We start from the raw sequence: 17,840 nt of genomic DNA on the forward strand, positions 1-17,840 counted from the left end.
CTGAGAAGATGCTTTTTATGATTTCAATCTTCTTGAATTTGGGGAGACTTTGCTTGTGACCCAATATGTGGTCTATTTTTGAATATGTCCCATGAGCATCAGAGTGGAATGTGTATTCCGTGGCTTTGGGGTGAAGTGTTCTGAAGATGTCTATTAAGTCCATCTGATCTAGTGAGTCATTTAGGATTGCTGTTTCTTTGCTGATTGTTTGTCTAGAGGACTTATCCAGTGATGTCAGTGGTGTATTAAAGTCCCCTACTATGATTGTATTGTTTCCGAACTCTCCTTTGATATCTTCCAGGAGTTTTTGTATGAATTTGGGTGCTCCTGCTTTGGGTGCATATATGTTTACCAGAGTTATATCTTCTTGTTGTATTGATCCCTTTAATATTATGAAGTGGCCTTCCTTATCTCTTGTTATGGCCTTCACTTTGAGGTCTATTTTGTCCTATATAAGTATTGCTACCCCAGCTTTCTTTTCCTTTCCATTTTCCTGAAAGATATTTTTCCATCCCTTCACTTTCAGTCTGTGTGAGTCCCTTCTTCTAAGGTGGGTCTCCTGTAGACAGCAAATGTGTGTCATGTTTTTTTTTATCCATTCAGCCACTCGATTCCTTTTGGTTGGAGCATTTAGTCCGTTTACGTTTAAAGTTATTATTGAAAGGTACTTGTTTGTAGCCATTTCTTTTTTTGTGTGGCTTTTTTCTTTCTGAGCTTTTTATTTCTTCTTTTTACACCAGTGCCTTTAGCATTTCTTGCATTGCTGGCTTGGTGGTGATAAACTCCCTTAGCCTTTTTTTGTCTGTGCAGCTTCTTATTTCCCCTTCAATTTTGAATGATAGCCTTGCTGGATAGAGTATTCTTGGATTCAGTCCTTTGCTTTGCATCACTTTGTAAATTTCCGTCCATTCTTTTCTGGCCTGATGTGTTTCAGTTGAGAAATCATTTGATAATATAATGGGAGATCCCTTGTATGTAACTTTCCGTCTCTCTCTTGCAGCCTATAAGATTCTCTCTTTGTCCTGAACATTTGCCATGGTAATTATGATGTGTCTTGATGTTGGTCTTTTCGGGTTCACCTTGTTTGGGACTCTCTGGGCTTGTGTGACTTTTTTCTTCCCCACCTCAGGGAAGTTTTCTGATATTATTTCTTTGAGTAGGTTTTCTAATTCTTGTTCATCTTTCTGTTGTTCTGGCACCCCTATTATTCGTATGTTGTTTCGTTTCATGTTGTCCCATAGCTCCCTTAGGCTCTCCTCCTGTCTTTTAATTTTTTTCTCCAATTGCAGTACAGTTTGGGTGTGTTTTGCTTCCTTGTCTTCTAATTCACTAATTCGGTCCTCCGCTTCTCGTAGTCTACTGTTGATACTTTCAATGGTGTTTTTTATTGCAGCTATATCACTCTTCATTTCTTCTTGGGTCTTACTGAAGTTGTTGATTTTTTCATCTGTTTCTTCTAGCTTCTTGCATATGTTATTGATTTTTTCCTCCGTCCGCTTTATGCACTCTAGGACCCTTATTCTGAATTCTTTTTCTGTCATGTTGCATGCCTCTGTATCACTTAGCTTTTTTTATGGCGAGTCCTCTTTCTTTCCTTTGGGGGTTTCTTTGTCTACCCATGTTTGATCTCACTGACATATCTAGACGTTGAGTCGTTCAGTGGCTGCTGCCTGGGTGGCAGTGACTCCTTGGGCTGTGGTTGCTCTTCGGGCTGTTGCGGTAGCAGCTGTTCCTCAGTTGGCCGCAGGTTCTCTTGTGGGTGCTGTTCACAGCTGTGGTGGCTCTTCTGACTGGTGGTGGGAGGTTTCACGTACAGCTGCTGTTCCTCAGACAGCGGGTGTGGTGCTCAGGAGGCTGCTGTTGCTTGTATCTGCTGCGTTGATTTAAAGGCACAGAATACAGCACAACAAGGCACCATGTACCAGTCACTAAACACAAATATATTCGTGATATTAATAACCCCAAATAAAGGTGACCACCCGAGTTAAGAGAATTAGGGGATAAGGAAGAAAGAAGAGAAAGATAAAAGAGAAAAAAGAAAAGAAAAGTAGGGACCAAAAGAAGGAGTGCAAAAATGAAATTGGGAAAAAGGAGGAGGGAAAATAAAAGAGAGAAAAGAAAAGGAAGAAAAGAAAAGGAAAGAAAAGGAAAGAAAAGAAAAGAAAGGAGTGCAAAGAGAGAATGAAGTGGAAGAGGGGAAGAGACTATTTATATGAGGAGAAAACTCCTATAGAACCGCCACTAATCCCAACAAATTCCAGCAACAGCTCCCTGGAGATGAATGCAAACTAGAAACAACCAATAATATCAAGAGAGGCAAGGGAAAACAGAAGCACAAAAATAACTAGGGGGGATGGGTGGAGGGAGGGGAAAACCAGCAGAAAAAAAGAAAAAGAAAAACAGCCTCACAACCAGTCCTAAAACATACACACACACACACACAGACACACACAAAAAACAAGCAACAACAACAAAAAAACAATATACTCAACAATCAAGCAAACAGCAACAAAACAATAGAAAGATAAAAGAAGAAAAAAAAATTTGGATAGTGAAGAAAGATAAGAGGTATGTGTATAAAGATTTAGAGCAGTGGAGTGGAAATAGGATATATAAGTAGGGTGAAATTTTGACAGGAGGTAAACAGATGGAATAGGGAAAATCTAAAGCAGGAATAGGGTAAGAGAAACAGGACAACAAAAGGGGAAAAGTGTGGGAGAGGGTTTTAGAATAGAGGTAAAATTGAGGTAGGGAAAATTGATGCTAAAGGAACGATGAAAATAGAATGGAGAACACTAATCCCAAAATAAAATAAAGAGAAAATAAAATGACACTTTAAAAAATGGTTAAATGGTAGCAGTAATAATACTGGTTAAAAATAAGAATGTAGTAATTAAAAGGGTAAGATCAGGTGATGGAAAAAGAAGAAAAAAAAATTGGTTTCTTAGTTAAAAGGTGAAAAAAGAAAAAAAAATGCAATAGTGAAGGTCCTTCGGTTCTACTCGTCAGTCTGGCTCGCCTTAGTCCTTCCAGGTATTCAGGAGCGTGTTGAATTTCCCTGTGATACACTGTTCCTCTGTGTTGTAAACCACAGTCCTTATTTTAAAGCAGGCCATATTTGTTTCCCAGACTGCCTTATTTTGTGTTTAGCAAAGAGTCAGTTTGTGGCTCAGCCTCTGGGTGGCAGTGTTCTGGGGTTCTACCTTTCTTTCTTGATGGAAAATTAATTCTACTTTTTGAATTTCATTTCCAGTTTCTATCTGTCCCTCATTTTAATTCTCCATTGCTTCCTCTTTGTCAACTACTCAGAATTTATATCTTCTTTTATGCTTTATGTGACATGTAAGCCAACCACAAACTTTTTTGGAATTAGGTATAGTATACATACTATATACATATATACATCTTGATTCTTGGAATTTAGCACTATTTGTGCATGGGCTTTTTCTTGTCCACAGATATACTCCTAGTTCCTAGAATATTTAGTCCCAATCTTTAATAAATAAAATATTTGGTATATGAATGGATGAATGAATAACTTCAAGACTGTTAGGCATTTTGTATATGGCTATTATTTTTTTAATTGTTGTTAGTATTACATCTGTGTCGCCCATTTTCCTCCTTTTTGCCCCCCCCCCCCAACTAACCCCTGCCCCACCCTAGGCCTTCCACACACTACTGTCTGTATTTATGGGTTATGCATATATATATATATATATATATATATATATATATATATATTTATATTTATATTTATATTTATATATATATATTTGATCTTTTTTTTTTCTCTTCCTATCCCTCCCTCCACCTCCCCACTGAGATCTGTTATTCTGTTCCAAACATCCATACCTCTTGTCCTATTTTGTCAGTTTATTTTGTTTATTAAATTCCACATATAAGTGAGATCATGTGATATTTGTATTTCTCTAATTGGCTTATTTCACTTAGCATAATAGTTTCCAGGACCATCCATGCTATCCCAAAGGGTAAGAACTCCGTCTGTTCTGCAGCTGTTTTTATCCACTCATCTAGTGATGGGCATTTGGAACCTTTTCCAGATGTTAGCTATTGTAAAGAACGCTGCTATGAATGTAGGAGTGCATATATTTTTTCTGATTGGTGTTTTGGAAGTTTTAGGATATGTTCCCCGAAGTGGTATTGCTGTGTCAAATGGCAGTTCCATTTTTAATTGTTTTAGGAACCTCCATACTGTTTTCCACAGTGGCTGCACCAGGCTGCATTCCCAACAGTAGTGTACTAGGGTTCCCTTTTCTCCACCTCCTCACCAGCACATGTCGTTTGTTGATTTGCTGATGGTAGCCATTCTGACATGTGTGAGATGGTACCTCATTGTCGTTTTGATTTGTATCTTTTAGATGATTAGTGACATGGAGCATTTTTTCATATGACTAGTGGTCGTTCGTTTGTCTTTTTTGGAGACGTGTCTATTCAGGCCCTTTGTCCTTTTTTCAAATTAGATTGTCTTCCTTTTGTTGAGTTGGATGTGTTCTTTGTATATTTTGAAAATGAGCCCCTTATCCGATGTATTATTGTTGAATATGTTCTCTCATACAGTAGGTTTCCTTTATATTTTGTTGATTTTTTTTTCTGTGCAGAAGCGTTTTAGTTTGATGTAGTCCCATTTGTTTATATTTCCAGTGTTTCCCTTGGCCTAGGACAGTGGTTCTCTACCTTCCTAATGCCGTGACCCTTTAATATAGTTCCTCATGTTGTGGTGACTCTCAGCCATAAAATTATTTTCGTTGCTACTTCATAACTGTAATTTTGCTACTATTATGAATCGTAATATAAATATCTGATATGCAGGATGTATTTTCATTGTTACATATTGAACATAATTAAAGCATAGTGACTAATCACAAAAACAATATGTAATTATATATGTGTTTTCCGATGGTCTTAGGCGACCCCTGTGAAAGGGTCGTTTGACCTACAGTTGAGAACCGCTGACCTAGGAGATGTTCAGTGAAAATAATGCTACATGAGATGTGTGATATTTTACTGCCTATGTTTTCTTTTTTATTGTTTTTATGGTTTTGCAACTTACATTTAAGTCCTTTATCAATTTTGAGTTTATTCTTGTGTATGATTTAAGTCGGTGATTTAGTTTCATTTTTTTTCATGTATTTGTCCACTTTTCCCAATACCATTTATTTCAGAGATTATCTTTAATCCATTGTGTGCTCTTACCTCCTTTGTTAAATAGTAATTGACCGTATTAGCTTAGGTCAATTTTGAGGGTCTCTGTTCTGTTCCATTGATATATATGCCTGTTCTTGTACCAGTACCAGGCTGTTTTGATTACAGTGGCTTTGGAGTATAGTTTGATATCCAATATTGTGATCCTGCCAACTTTGTTCTTCTTTCTCAGGAGTGCTGAGGCAATTTTTCGGTTCCATGTAAATTTTTGGAATGTTTGTTCTAGATCTATGAAATATGCTCTTGGTATTTTAATAGGCATTTTGTTGAATCTGTAGATTGCTTTGATGCTAATGCATCCAATTCATGAACACGGTATAGGCTTCCACTTGTTTGTATCTTTTTCTATTCTCTTTTTCAATATACTATAGTTTTCTGAGAATAGGTTTTTTTTACCTCCTTGTTAGGCTTATTCCTAGGGATCCTATTTTGTTGTTGCAATGATAAATGGGATTATTATCTTTTTTTTTCCCTCTTTCTGAGAGTTCATTATCCTATCTAATAAAAGAGAAAGATGGTAATTAGCCGTACGTCCGCTACCCTTCCCATTGGCTAATCAGGGCAATATGCAAATTAACTTCCAGCCAAGATGGCGGCCAGCAGCCAGGCAGCTTGAAGTGAACATGAGGCTTGTTTGCTTCAGTGATGGAGGACTCCAACGTTCCCCGCCTGGCGCTGCCGGCCTCTGAGCTTTCAGTTTGAAACATTGTTACAAATATAGAAGCTAAACAAAACCCCAGAAACCTGCTTTCAGTCAGCCGGGATCTCAGAGCTGGAGTTGAAACAGTGTTTCGATTATAGAACCCAAACAAACCAGATACCTGCTTTCAGCAGCTGATGCCTAAGAGCTGGAGCCAAGCCTCAGAGCTAAAGCTGGCCCATAATAAAAAAAAAAAAAAAACCACGAAAAAAAGGAGCGGTTGGGAGCTTCAGTAACCCGCCAGCCTGAAAACAGCCCTCAGCCCCTCACTCAGACTGGCCAGGCACCCCAGTGGGGACCCCCAACCTGAAGGGTGTGTGACCAGCTGCAAACAGCCATCATCCCCTCACCCAGGCTGGCCAGGCACCCCAGTGGGACCCCCACCCTGATCCAGGACACCCTTCAGGGCAAACCAGCTGGCCCCCACCCGTGCACCAGGCCTCTATGCTGTATAGTAAAAGGGTAATATGCCTCCCAGCACTGGGATCAGCGGAGCCGCGAGGCCTCCCGGCACCGGGATCAGCGTGACAGGGGGCATCGCCCAAACTCCATGATCGCCCTGCGGCTCTGTGTGTGACAGGGGGCAGGGCCACAACCTCCCTATCTGCCCTGCTCTTTTCGGGACAGGGGAAGGCACCCCAACCCCCTGATCAGCCCTGCGCTGTGCCTGATAGGGGGGAGCTCCCCAACCCCCTGATCGCCCTGCGGCTCTGTGTGTGACAGGGTGTGGCGCCCCAACCCCCTGATCGGCCCTGCTCTGTGTGTGACAGGGTGCATCACCCCAATGTCCCCCCTCCACGGGCCCTGCTCTGTGTGTGACGGGGTAGAGCCATAACCTCCCCATCGGCCGTGCCCTGAGTGTGACAGTGGTGGCGCCCGAACCCCCTGATCGTCCCTGCTCTGTGGATGATAGAGGGCGGCGCCCCAACCGCCCCCCCCACAGGCCCTGCTCTGTGTGTGACAGGGTAGAGCCATAACCTTCCCATCGGCCCTGCCCTGAGTGTGACAGGGTGTGGCACCCCAATCCCCTGATCCACCCTGCTCTGTGTGTGACGGGGGTGGTGCCCCAACTCCCCTATCGGCCCTACTCTGTGAGTGACAGGGGGGAGCTCCTCAACCCTCTGATCGGCCCTGCTCTGTGTGTGACAGGGGTGAGCTCCCCAATCCCCTGATGGGCCCTGCTATGTGCGTGACAGGGGGCAGCGCCCCAACCCCCTGATTGGCCCTGCTCTGTGTGTGACTGGGTACGGAGCCCCAACCCCCCTGATGGGCCCTGCTCTGTGAGTGACAGGGGGCAGCGCCCCAATCCCCTGATTGGCCCTGCTCTCTGCGTGACAGTTGGGAGCTCCCCAATCCCCTGATGGGCCCTGCTCTGTGTGTGACAGGGGGCAGCACCCCAACCCCCTGATTGGCCCTGCTCTGTGCATGCCCCACCCCCCCAATCGGCCCTACCCTGAGCTTGACTGAGGGTGGCATCACAACCCCCCAATCCGCCCTGCTCTGTGCATGACAGGGAGCGGCGCCCCAACTCCCCAATAGGCCCTGCTCTGAGCCCGACCAGGGGCTGCACCTAGGGATTGGGCCTGCCCTCTTCCACCCGGGAGCAGGCCTAAGCCAGCAGGTTGCTATCTCCCGAGGGGTCCCAGACTGCGAGAGGGCACAGGCCAGGCTGAGGGACCTCCCCTCCCCCCTGAGTGCACAAATTTTTGTGCACTGGGCCTCTAGTTGATATGTAAAAACATCATTGATTTCTGGATGTTAATTTTGTATCATGCTATCTTGCCAAATTTATTTATTAAACCTAATAGTTGTTTCGGTGGAGTTTTAGTGTTTTCTATTTAAAATGTTACGTTTTATTTCCAATTTAGATGATTTTCATTTCTTCTTGTCTGATTGCTGCGGCTAGGACTTCCAATACTATGCTGAATAAGAGTGGTGAAAGAGGCCATCCCAGTCTTGTTCCTGATCTTAAGGAAAGTGCTTTTAGTTTTTCCTCATTCAGTATGATATTGACTGGAGGTGTATGACCCTTATTATGTTGAAGTATGATCCCTCTGTTCCCACTTTTTTGAGCGTTTTTATCATAAATGAGCACTACATTTTTTTAATGCTTTTTCTATATCTATTGATGTGATTATGTGATTTGTATCCTTTATTTTGTTTACGTGTTATTTTATGTTTATTGATTTACAAATGTTTAACCAACCTTGCATCCCAGGCATAAATCCCACTTGGTCATGGTGTGTGTGATCTTTTTAATGTATTGCTGGATCTAATTTGCTAATATTTTGTTGAGGATTTTAACATCTGTGTTCATCAAAGATATTGGTGTATAATTTTCTTTCTTTGCAGTGTCTTTATCTGGTGTTGGCATTCGGATCATGCTGGCCTCATAAAAAAAGCTTGAAAGCCTTCCGTCCTCTTTAAATGTTTGGAATAGTTTGACGTGAATAGTTGTTAATTCTTTGAAAGTTTGGTAAAATTTGCCTGGGAAGCAATCTGATCCAGGACTTTTGTTTGCTGGCAGTTTTTTGACCACTGCTTTAATTTCATTAGCTGTTACTGGCCTATTCAGGTTTTCTGATTCTTCCTGTTTCAGTTTTGAAAGATTGTATGTTTCTTGGAATTTGGCCGTTGTGTCCAGGTTGTTGGCTTACAGTTGTTCCAAGTAATTTCTTATACTCCTTTTGTCCCAATTAATTTATTATCTGAGCCAGTGGTCAGCAAACTCAGTCAACAGAGCCAAATGTCAACAGTACAATGATTGAAATTTCTTTTGAGAGCCAAATTTTTTAAACTTAAACTATATAGGTAGGTCCATTGTTATTAACTTAATTAGGGTACTCCTAAGGCTTTGGAAGGGCCACACTCAAGGGGCCAAAGAGCCGCATGTGGCTCGCGAGCCGCAGTTTGCCAACCACGGGTAGACTTAGTGGGACAAATGCAGGTGACCAGGAGTCAGCAATAACAGCCTATCCCCTGGTACTTCAATGTCTTTAGATAGCTGAGCCGAACTGGAACACATGAATATATAAGACAGAATTAGTATGTAATCACACAAGGTTTATTTACCTATTACTAGTGGGTCCTAGGCTCCAGCAAAGGCCATCCGGTGACGCACACCGAAAGATGGACGATGAAGATGGAGACAGACAGGCGGCCGCAGTTGGTTCAGGTTCACACAGCAGAGCAGTCAATCAGGGGCTTGTCTCACGGAGCGGTGTGGAGTCCTCCTCTCATCAGGCAGGAGACGTGGACTGAAGAAAAATCTGGTGCTTATATAGTCAGTGGTTAACAACTTGTGTCTTATCAGTGTGGACCAGACGGTGTGCATTTTGCTAGGAGCAGGGTGTTTATGCTTTAAGGGCTTAGGGCATTCACGTCAAGATAGTGGGGCATTCACCACATTTTGGAAGTTACAGAGTATTGGGGTCTTCACACAGCAAACATTTTACATATTAATTACTTCATACAATAATTATTTCCATACATTAGAGAGGTTTCCTTATTACCATAACATTATTATAACACCTTTGTATTTCTGTGATACTAGTTGTTGCTTTGCCTCTTTCATTTCTGATTTTATTTATTTGGATACTCTTTGTTTCTTGGTAAGTCTGGCTAAAAGTATATCAATGTTGTTTGTGTTTTCATAAAACCAACTCTTGGTTTCATTGATCTTTTGTACTATTTTTTTAGTCTCTATGTCATTTATTTCCTCTCTGATCTTTATTATTTCCTCCCTTCTGCTTATTCAGCTCTTTCCCTGTTGTTCTCTTTTTAGTTCTTTTAGTAGTTAGGTTAGATTTTGTATTTGAGCTTTTTCTTGTTTCTTGTAGTGCTATGAACTTTCCTCTCATGACTGCTTTCTCTGTGTCCTTTCGGTTTTGGTTTGTTGTATGTTCATTTTCGTTTGTTTCCAGGAAGTTTTTTATATCTTTCTTGATCTCATTGGTAATCCATTTGTCTATAATAATAAAAGGGTAATATGCTAATTAGACTGGACATCTTCCGGATGTCATTCCAGTCATCCTTCCTGATGAAGCCAGGGCCAGAGGGAAGCCAGCCCAGGTCCCGGGTGCCTGCGGCCGGCCTCAGGAAAGCCAGTCTGGGTCCTGGGTGCCTGCCAGCGGATGAAGGATGGAAGCCCAGGTCCTGGGTGCAAAAGGGAAACGGTGCCAGCAGCCAGGGGAAGGAAGGCCCACTCTTGCACAAATTTTCATGCATCGGGCCTCTAGTTGTTTAATAACTTCCTATATTGCCTCCATGTATTTGAATGTTTTTGAGTTGTTTTTTTTTTTTTTTTACTCTAGTTGATTTCTAGTTTCATGCCATTGTGATTTGAGAATTTATGATTGATATAGTTTCAGTCTTCTTGAATTTCTCAAGACTTATTTTGAGTCCTAACATGTAGTCTATCTTTGAGAATGACCCATGTGCTTTTGGGAAGGATGTATATTCTGCCATTTTAGGATGAAATGTTCTATAAACATCAGTTAAATCTATCTGATCCAGTGTGTCTTTTAAGATCGCTGTTTCATTGTTGAGTTTTGGTCTGGAATATCTATCTAGTGATGTTAGTGGGTATTAAAGTCCCCTAGTACTACTGTATTGCTATCGATCTCTCACTTAAAGTCTTCCAAGAGTTTTTTAATGTTTAGTTGTTCCTGTGTGTATATGTTTATAAGGGTTATATTTTCTTGTTGGAATGATTCCTTTAGTATTATGTAGTGATCTTCTTTGTCTTGTGTTATTGTCTTTGTTTTAAAGTGTATTTTGTCAGATATGACTATTGCTACCCCAGCTTTTATTCTCTTTGCATTTGCATATAATATTTTTTTCCATCCTTTCACTTTTATTCTGTGTGAATCTTCTGTTCTGAGGTTGGTTTCTTTTAGAATATGTATGGTTCGTGTTTTCTTACTTATTCAGGTACCTTATGTATTTTGATTGGATCATTTAGTTCATTTACATTTAAGTTTTTATTGACTGGTCCATATGTATTGCCCTTTTTCTTCTTATGTCTATATTCCTCTCTATTGATTTCTTCTTCTTAAAGCATTGCCTTTAACATTTTTTGCAATGCTTGTTTGGTGTTAATGTACTCTTTTAGCCTTTTTTTGTTGTTTTTGTCTGAGAAGCTCTTTCTTTCAACATCAATTTTAAATGACAGCCTTGCTGGATAGAATAGAGTCTTGGGTTCGGGTCCTTGGTTTTCATTACTTTGAATACTTCATGCCAATCCCTTCTGGCCTGAAGTGTTTCTGTTGAGAAGTCAGCTGACAGCCTCATGGGACTCCCTTGTAGGTCATTGTTTTTTTCTATCTTTTAAGATTCCCTCTTTGTTTTTAACTTTTGCCATTTTAATTATGATGTGTCTTGGTGTGGGTCTCTTTGGGTTCATCTTGATTGGGACTCTATGTGCTTCCTGTACTTGGGTGACTTTTTCCATTAGCAGGTTAGGGAAGTTTTCTGTTTCCTTTAATCAGGCTGTCTGTTCCTTGCTCCCCCTGGTAACCTTATTGATACCGGAATAGGCAAGCAGGAATTCTTCCCAGGATCGTGTCTCACGGAATCAAAGAATGAAGCTGAGGACCAGAGGAGTTCAAACAAGGCAGGGATTTATTGCAAACAAACATAGTCTCCCCACTCGGGGAGGGGATTCAAATAGTTTGCCACTGAAGCATTCTGCTCTTCCCCTTATATCTGCTAAAGGCCTGCTCTTTGTCTTTCTATGCCACTCTCTGATTGGTTCTGGCCTTTTTGCAGCATTTTACTTTGCACTTGCAAGAAAAACCTCTTCATTTCAAAACATCCTGTTTTCCTGCTATCCATCCTGTTTTTCTGAAAATCATTTTGTGGTTTCATCTAGCTCCAGGATTCCTCCTTCTTCCACCCCTTATACCCTGTTTACCTAATTTTGCTTTAACTCCTTTCACTGTCATGTGGTTATTGTTACCCTTCATGTTGTCTCATAGTTCCCTTAAACTATCCTCCTGTTTATTCTTTTTTCTTTTTGTTCTAATTGGGTATTTGTTTTCTACCTTGTCTTCCAAATTCGGCCCTCTCCTTCATTCAATCTGCTTTTGATTTCTTTCAGTTTATTCTTGTTGTTAGATATGCTATTTTTCATTTCCAACTGCTTCTTGTTCATTGTTTCTATTTTCTTTTCATGCTGTTGTAGTTACCACTATGTTCCTTGTTATTCTGACCAAATTTCTTAAGCATCTTTATAACCTTTACTTTGAAACTCTATATCTGCTAATTTGCTTGTCACCATTTAATTTAGCTGTTTTTCAGGAGATTCCTCCTTTTCTTTAATTTGGTGTTTGTTTCTTTATCCCCCATTTTTCTTTCCCTTTGTATTTGTTTCTACGTATTAGGTTGAACTGCTATGCCTCCCAGTCTTCATGGGGTTGCCTTATGTTCTGTGGTACCTGATGATGCGGTCTCTTTGATCCCCTGAGTTGGATACTCTAGGAATGTCCCTTGTGTAGATTATTTGAGCTCTCCTGTTGTAAGTGGGTCTTGATTGTTGTTGTTTGTCCTGTTCATGGGTGTATCTTCTCTCAGTCTGGCTGCCTGTGAGTCTCAACTCTGACCAGGTTGTATGAGCAGTTGTGCCAATGCTAACAAAACAAAACAAAATAAGAAACAAACAAAAACATACAGAAGACCCTTACAGCAACAAGAAACACAATCACAAATAGAAGAGATTTAGAAAAGAAAAAGGTGAACCAGAATAATAAAAAAAAAGAAATATGAGAACAGAAAAGGGGAAGAAAAAGGAATATGAAAGGAAAGAAGGGAGAGAAAAAATAAGAACAAAGAATAGGAAAAGGAAAACGGTATAAAAGAAAAGAGGAAAAATTATGAAAAGGAAAAAGATAAGAAAAAAGACAAAAAATAAGAAAGGGAAAACAAGAGAAAGGTGGAGAAAGAAGAAAAAGTAATAGAGTAAGAAAAGGAAAGAAAAATAAGGCATGAAAGAAATAACAAAGCAGTAAAGGAGAAAAAATAAGGAAAATAATTTAAAAAAAAGAGAGAGAGAAAAAGTGAAGTAGCATTCCTCTCAGTAGAGTTCAGTGCCCCCTGGGAGCTCTCTTTGAATTCTGCTCTAATGTTGACTGAGGCTGTCTGTTTTATCTGTTGTTTCTGGTACTCCTAGGAGGTACTTTGTGGGTTGCCACTATCAGAAGCTGTCCATCTTTGGCTCTCAGCAACCTGTTCCAAGCTTCAAGCGATAGTTTGTGTCTGTCTCCAGAGGGCTTGGCTGCACACAGCAGGGGCCAGTCTGCACTTTAGGTCCAACTTGTTAGCAGCAAGGGGCCCAGGCATGGGTCAGTAAACATCCCAAGGCTCCTTGGGCTCCACCTCTGCCCTCCTCCAGCTGCGGGTCAACTGTCAGTCTTACTCACTGAAAAGGCTGTTTCTGAAAGGGCTTTTGGCTGAATTAGTAGCATGAGACCTCTGGGTTTCCCATGATGGGGATTGCCACACCCCAAATCCAGGCACTGACACCCGCTGAGACTGTCTACTGTAGGCCCATAGGTTTGGTCCCTGTTGCTGCCTCCTCTGCAGGGTCCAGATGCAGGGTGTGGCAAGAAAGGTGGGGTGAGCTGTATCCTGAGGGCAGGGTATTTGCCTTCTTCCCTGGCTTTGGCTGCTGGGAGGGGCCTGTGTCTCTTAGGAAAAATGAACTGATGCGGTATTGGTCGGGGGAGACATTAGATCACAGGTCTCCCAGCTGCCACTGTTCCATGTCTACTACCCCAGTGCTTCCTACCCCAGTCTCTCCTCAGTTAACTCCAGTCCAAAGCATCCTCCTTCCACCAAAGCCTCAGTTGAGTGGCTAAATATGAAAATCCTGTGCTCTGAGATTTTTTTTTTTTTTTTAAATGTGGCTTTATCTCCGACAGGCCATAAGCTCCAAGCCTTTCATAGCTGAATATTACGTGGGCCACTGTTCTCAGCTCTGGTGCTCTGGGTAGGGGTGTCCAGCCTAAGGTCCGGGCCTGATCCTCTGAGGGGAACCCCTCATTCTCAGCCTATTGCCCTTGGGAGCTGGGCCAGCCCTCTTTTGACCCTTGCCTTTCCTTTCAGTCTCCAGATGGTTTCTGCCCTTCCTTGTTAAATGTCTCCTCTTCAATCCTCAATTGGTAATGCCAGGTGAATGTTCCCCAATTTAGTTTTATATCCAGTCTGACTCTGGAAGGAAGTGCAAAAAAGGTCCACCTACTCTGCTGCCATATTGCAATCCATATATGACTATTATTATCTTCCTAAATTTCCCATTCTATTGATAAAAATGATATCCAGTTTGTCAGTGTTCTTTAAGAATGGTACTTAAAATGGAATATAGGAATTTATGTGATTGATTCAATTGAGAATGAGCATCATTCTTGTATGTCTTTTATTATATACTAGAGGCCCGGTGCACAAAAATATGTGCACTCGGGGGGGAGGGGGTCCCTCAGCCCGGCCTGTGCCCTCTCGCAGTCTGGGACCCCTCGGGAGATAACGACCTGCTGGCTTAGGCCTGCTCCCGGGTGGCAGAGGGCAGGCCCAATCCCTAGGTGCAGCCCCTGGTCGGGCTCAGAGCAGGGCCGATTGGGGAGTTGGGGCGCCTCCCCCTGTTATACACAGAGCAGGGCGATCGGGAGGTTGTGATTCCACCTTCAGTCACGCTCAGGGTAGGGCCAATTGGGGGGTTGGGGCACCATCCCCTGTCACACTCAAGGCAGGGTAGATGGGGAGGTTGCGGCACCACCCCCTGTCATGCACAGAGCAGGGCCAAACAGGGGGTTGGGGCATTTCCCCCTGTCACTCACAGAGCAGGGCCCATCAGGGGGGTTGGGGCTCTGTACCCTGTCACGCACAGAGCAGGGCCAATCAGGGGGTTGGGGCACAGCCCCCTGTCACGCACAGAGCAGGGCCCATTAGGGAGTTGGGGCGCCGCCCTCTATCACCCACAGAGCAGGGCCGATCAGGGGGTTGGGGTGCCGCCACTCTCACACTCAGGGCAGGGCCGATGGGGAGGTTATGGCTCTACCCTGTCACACACAGAGCAGGGCCCGTGTGTGGGGGGGGGGGCGTTGGGGCGCCGCACCCTGTCACACACAGAGCCGCAGGGTGATCAGGGGGTTTGGGCGCTGCCCCCTGTCACGCTGATCCCGGTGCCAGGAGGCCTCGCATCTCTGCTGATCCCGGTGCTGGGAGGCATATTACCCTTTTACTATATAGGGTAGAGGCCTGGTGAATGGGTGGGTGCCGGCTCGTTTGCCCTGAAGGGTGTCCTGGATCAGGGTGGGGGTCCCCACTGGGGTGCCTGGCCAGCCTGGGTGAGGGGCTGATGGATGTTTGCAGCTGGTCACACATCCTTCAGGGTGGGGGTTCCCACTGGGGTGCCTGGCCAGCCTGGGTGAGGGGATGATGGCTGTTTGCAGCTGGTCACACACCCTTCAGGGTGCGGGTCCCCACTGGGGTGCCTGGCCTGTCTGGGTGAGGGGCTGAGGGCTGTTTTCAGGCTGGGGGTGACTGAAGCTCCCAACCGCTCCTTTTTTTATTTTTTTATTCTGGGCCAGCTTTAGCTTTGAGGCTTGGCTCCAGCTCTTAGGCCTCCGCTGCTGAAAGTAGGTTTCTGGCCTTTGCTTACAATGTTGCGATCTGGCTGGCTGAAGCCAGGCAGGTTTCTGGGGTTTTGTTTAGCTTCTATGTTTGTTACATAGTTGCTTGCAGCTCAGAGGCCTGCAGCGGCAGGCAGGGAACGTTGGAGTCCTCTGTCACTGAAGCAAGCAAGCCTCATGTTAGTTTCAAGCTGCCTGGCTACCGGCCGCCATCTTGGCTGACAGTTAATTTGCATATTGCCCTGATTAGCCAATGGGAAGGGTAGCGGTCGTACGCCAATTACCATCTTTCTCTTTTATTAGATAGGATGTATTTGTCTATCACTATACTTGAAGTAGCATTTGGGAGGTACAGTAATACTTATGACTAATTTAGCATAATGCCACATGTCAAATAGGTTGCCGTTAGATCAACTTTCAACTTTTTAAAGTATTATAAGATAGGTATTTCTCTTTCAGACTTTTTAACATTGAGTATTTCATTTCAGCATTTACATTTTATTTCTTAAAATTTATACTTAAATTTTGTCTTTTAATTATTATCACTTTTAAGAGCCAAACCCATTTTTTGTAGGAATTTTTCCTGAATCCCACCCAGGAGTCATAGTCTCTATTTTGCTCTGTTATTCTAGATTTGAAATCACCTTTTTCCATTAAAAAATTTATATTTCTCATTGCAAATTTAATTCTTACAAAGCAACTGTGTTCACTTATCTGTAGTTTAGAAATTTTTATCAAATTAGTTTTAGATTAAACAATGACAGTTTTTAGAGTAGCTATGCTTTCTTGCTAGTTGAATGTTTGGTATTATTTTATTTTATTGTTATAAATAACCATCCACCTTATTAGTTATTGTGTCTTTTTTTCTTCTTTCAGCTGGTTGGTGGAGAATTTGACTTGGAGATGAATTTTATTATCCAGGATGCTGATAGTATAACGTGCATGACAGAGCTTTTGGAGCACTGTGATGTAACATGTCAAGCGGAAATATGGAGCATGTTTACAGCCATTTTACGAAAAAGTGTTCGGAATTTACAGACTAGCACGGAAGTTGGGCTAATTGAACAAGTATTGCTGAAAATGAGTGCTGTAGATGACATGATAGCAGGTATGAGGTTATCTGACAGGAAAATATAGTTTAAATGTTTGTAGAGATTTATATTCTATAGGTAATATAAATATGTTGAAGCTACCTTGATTTAAAATAGATACATAGAAATGTATGGAAAATTTGCCTTTTATATTAAGGGAAAATCTGGCAAATGTAGGATGACTTCCGTATTAGACAAACATAATTACTAATTTTGCTTTTCCAGGTTTTAGAAAATCTAAATAATATGAATAAATGCTATGAAATCTACCAGAAAACTAAGCAGTAGTTTCTATGTAGTATTTAATTAAACTTTTACATAATAAAAAGATACAATACGTATTATATTTCTGTATAATGGGCACTTTATCAAATTCTTGGAACTCTGTGCTCTTTAATTTGACATATATGGAACTATGACAGGAGGAACTAAAAATTTTAGGATAAACTTGTTTTTTGGAGGTATTCATTTTACTAGGCAATTTTTGAAGAAATACTTGTAGAAAATAAACAGATATATTGAGGAATAGAATATAAAATTAGCATGAAATTTCAAGATAAAATATTAATTATTGTACTTTTATTGTGTTATTTTAAATAATAATTTTGAAGTCTTTATTCTTCACCACAAGTTCTTTACCTCCCTGCCAGTTCATTCCCCTTTGGGTTAGATGCACTGAAATATAAATAGTTGAAAAGTTAGTCCCAGAGTAACAGTCATTCTCAAAAAATAAATGTAGAGTTTGAAGTTTTGATTCTCTGAAGCCATGAACCTTGAGCATAAGTTTTTTCTGACATGAAAGGAGTTTTATAATTCTAAAAGTGACAGTGTGATTCCACAATATCATATCTGATCCTTAAAAGTAGTTCAGACACTAGAGAATTCACTATGCTATTTTGATTTATGCTTTAATTAATACTAGTAAGGCAAAACATTAATCAAAATAGAGTGGAATGAAGAATAGGTTAAAGATGAATGCTTTTTAAATTTAAACAGTATTTTAAAATTTTCGTCTTTCTTAAAGAATATATTAAAATCATTTTTAATTGCTTTCATGGTGGTATCTACTTATTTAGAATAATTTAGTATTCTTTATATTATTTACTAATGATTCATTTGAAGAAAAATTAGATTCTAACAAAACACCTTTTTAATGTAGATGTACCATTTGTGTAAATTCTAGCATCGTTTAAAGAAACT

General features: G+C 41.5%; 1 protein-coding gene across 6 annotated transcripts in view; it reads left to right on the forward strand.

The window, feature by feature from the left end:
- NBEA (neurobeachin) overlaps positions 1–17,840 on the forward strand; it is a 1,002,985-nt gene that overhangs the window by 64,155 nt on the left and 920,990 nt on the right. For all 6 annotated transcript variants that reach the window (XM_036298874.1, XM_036298876.1, XM_036298877.1 and 3 more), the window contains exon 2: positions 16,426–16,657. In XM_036298874.1, the coding sequence (XP_036154767.1) occupies positions 16,426–16,657 (232 nt within the window). The remainder of the gene's footprint in view (positions 1–16,425; positions 16,658–17,840) is intronic.

The sequence above is a fragment of the Myotis myotis genome, unplaced genomic scaffold (assembly GCF_014108235.1).
Source record: "Myotis myotis isolate mMyoMyo1 unplaced genomic scaffold, mMyoMyo1.p scaffold_m19_p_3, whole genome shotgun sequence".
Taxonomy (NCBI): domain Eukaryota; kingdom Metazoa; phylum Chordata; class Mammalia; order Chiroptera; family Vespertilionidae; genus Myotis; species Myotis myotis.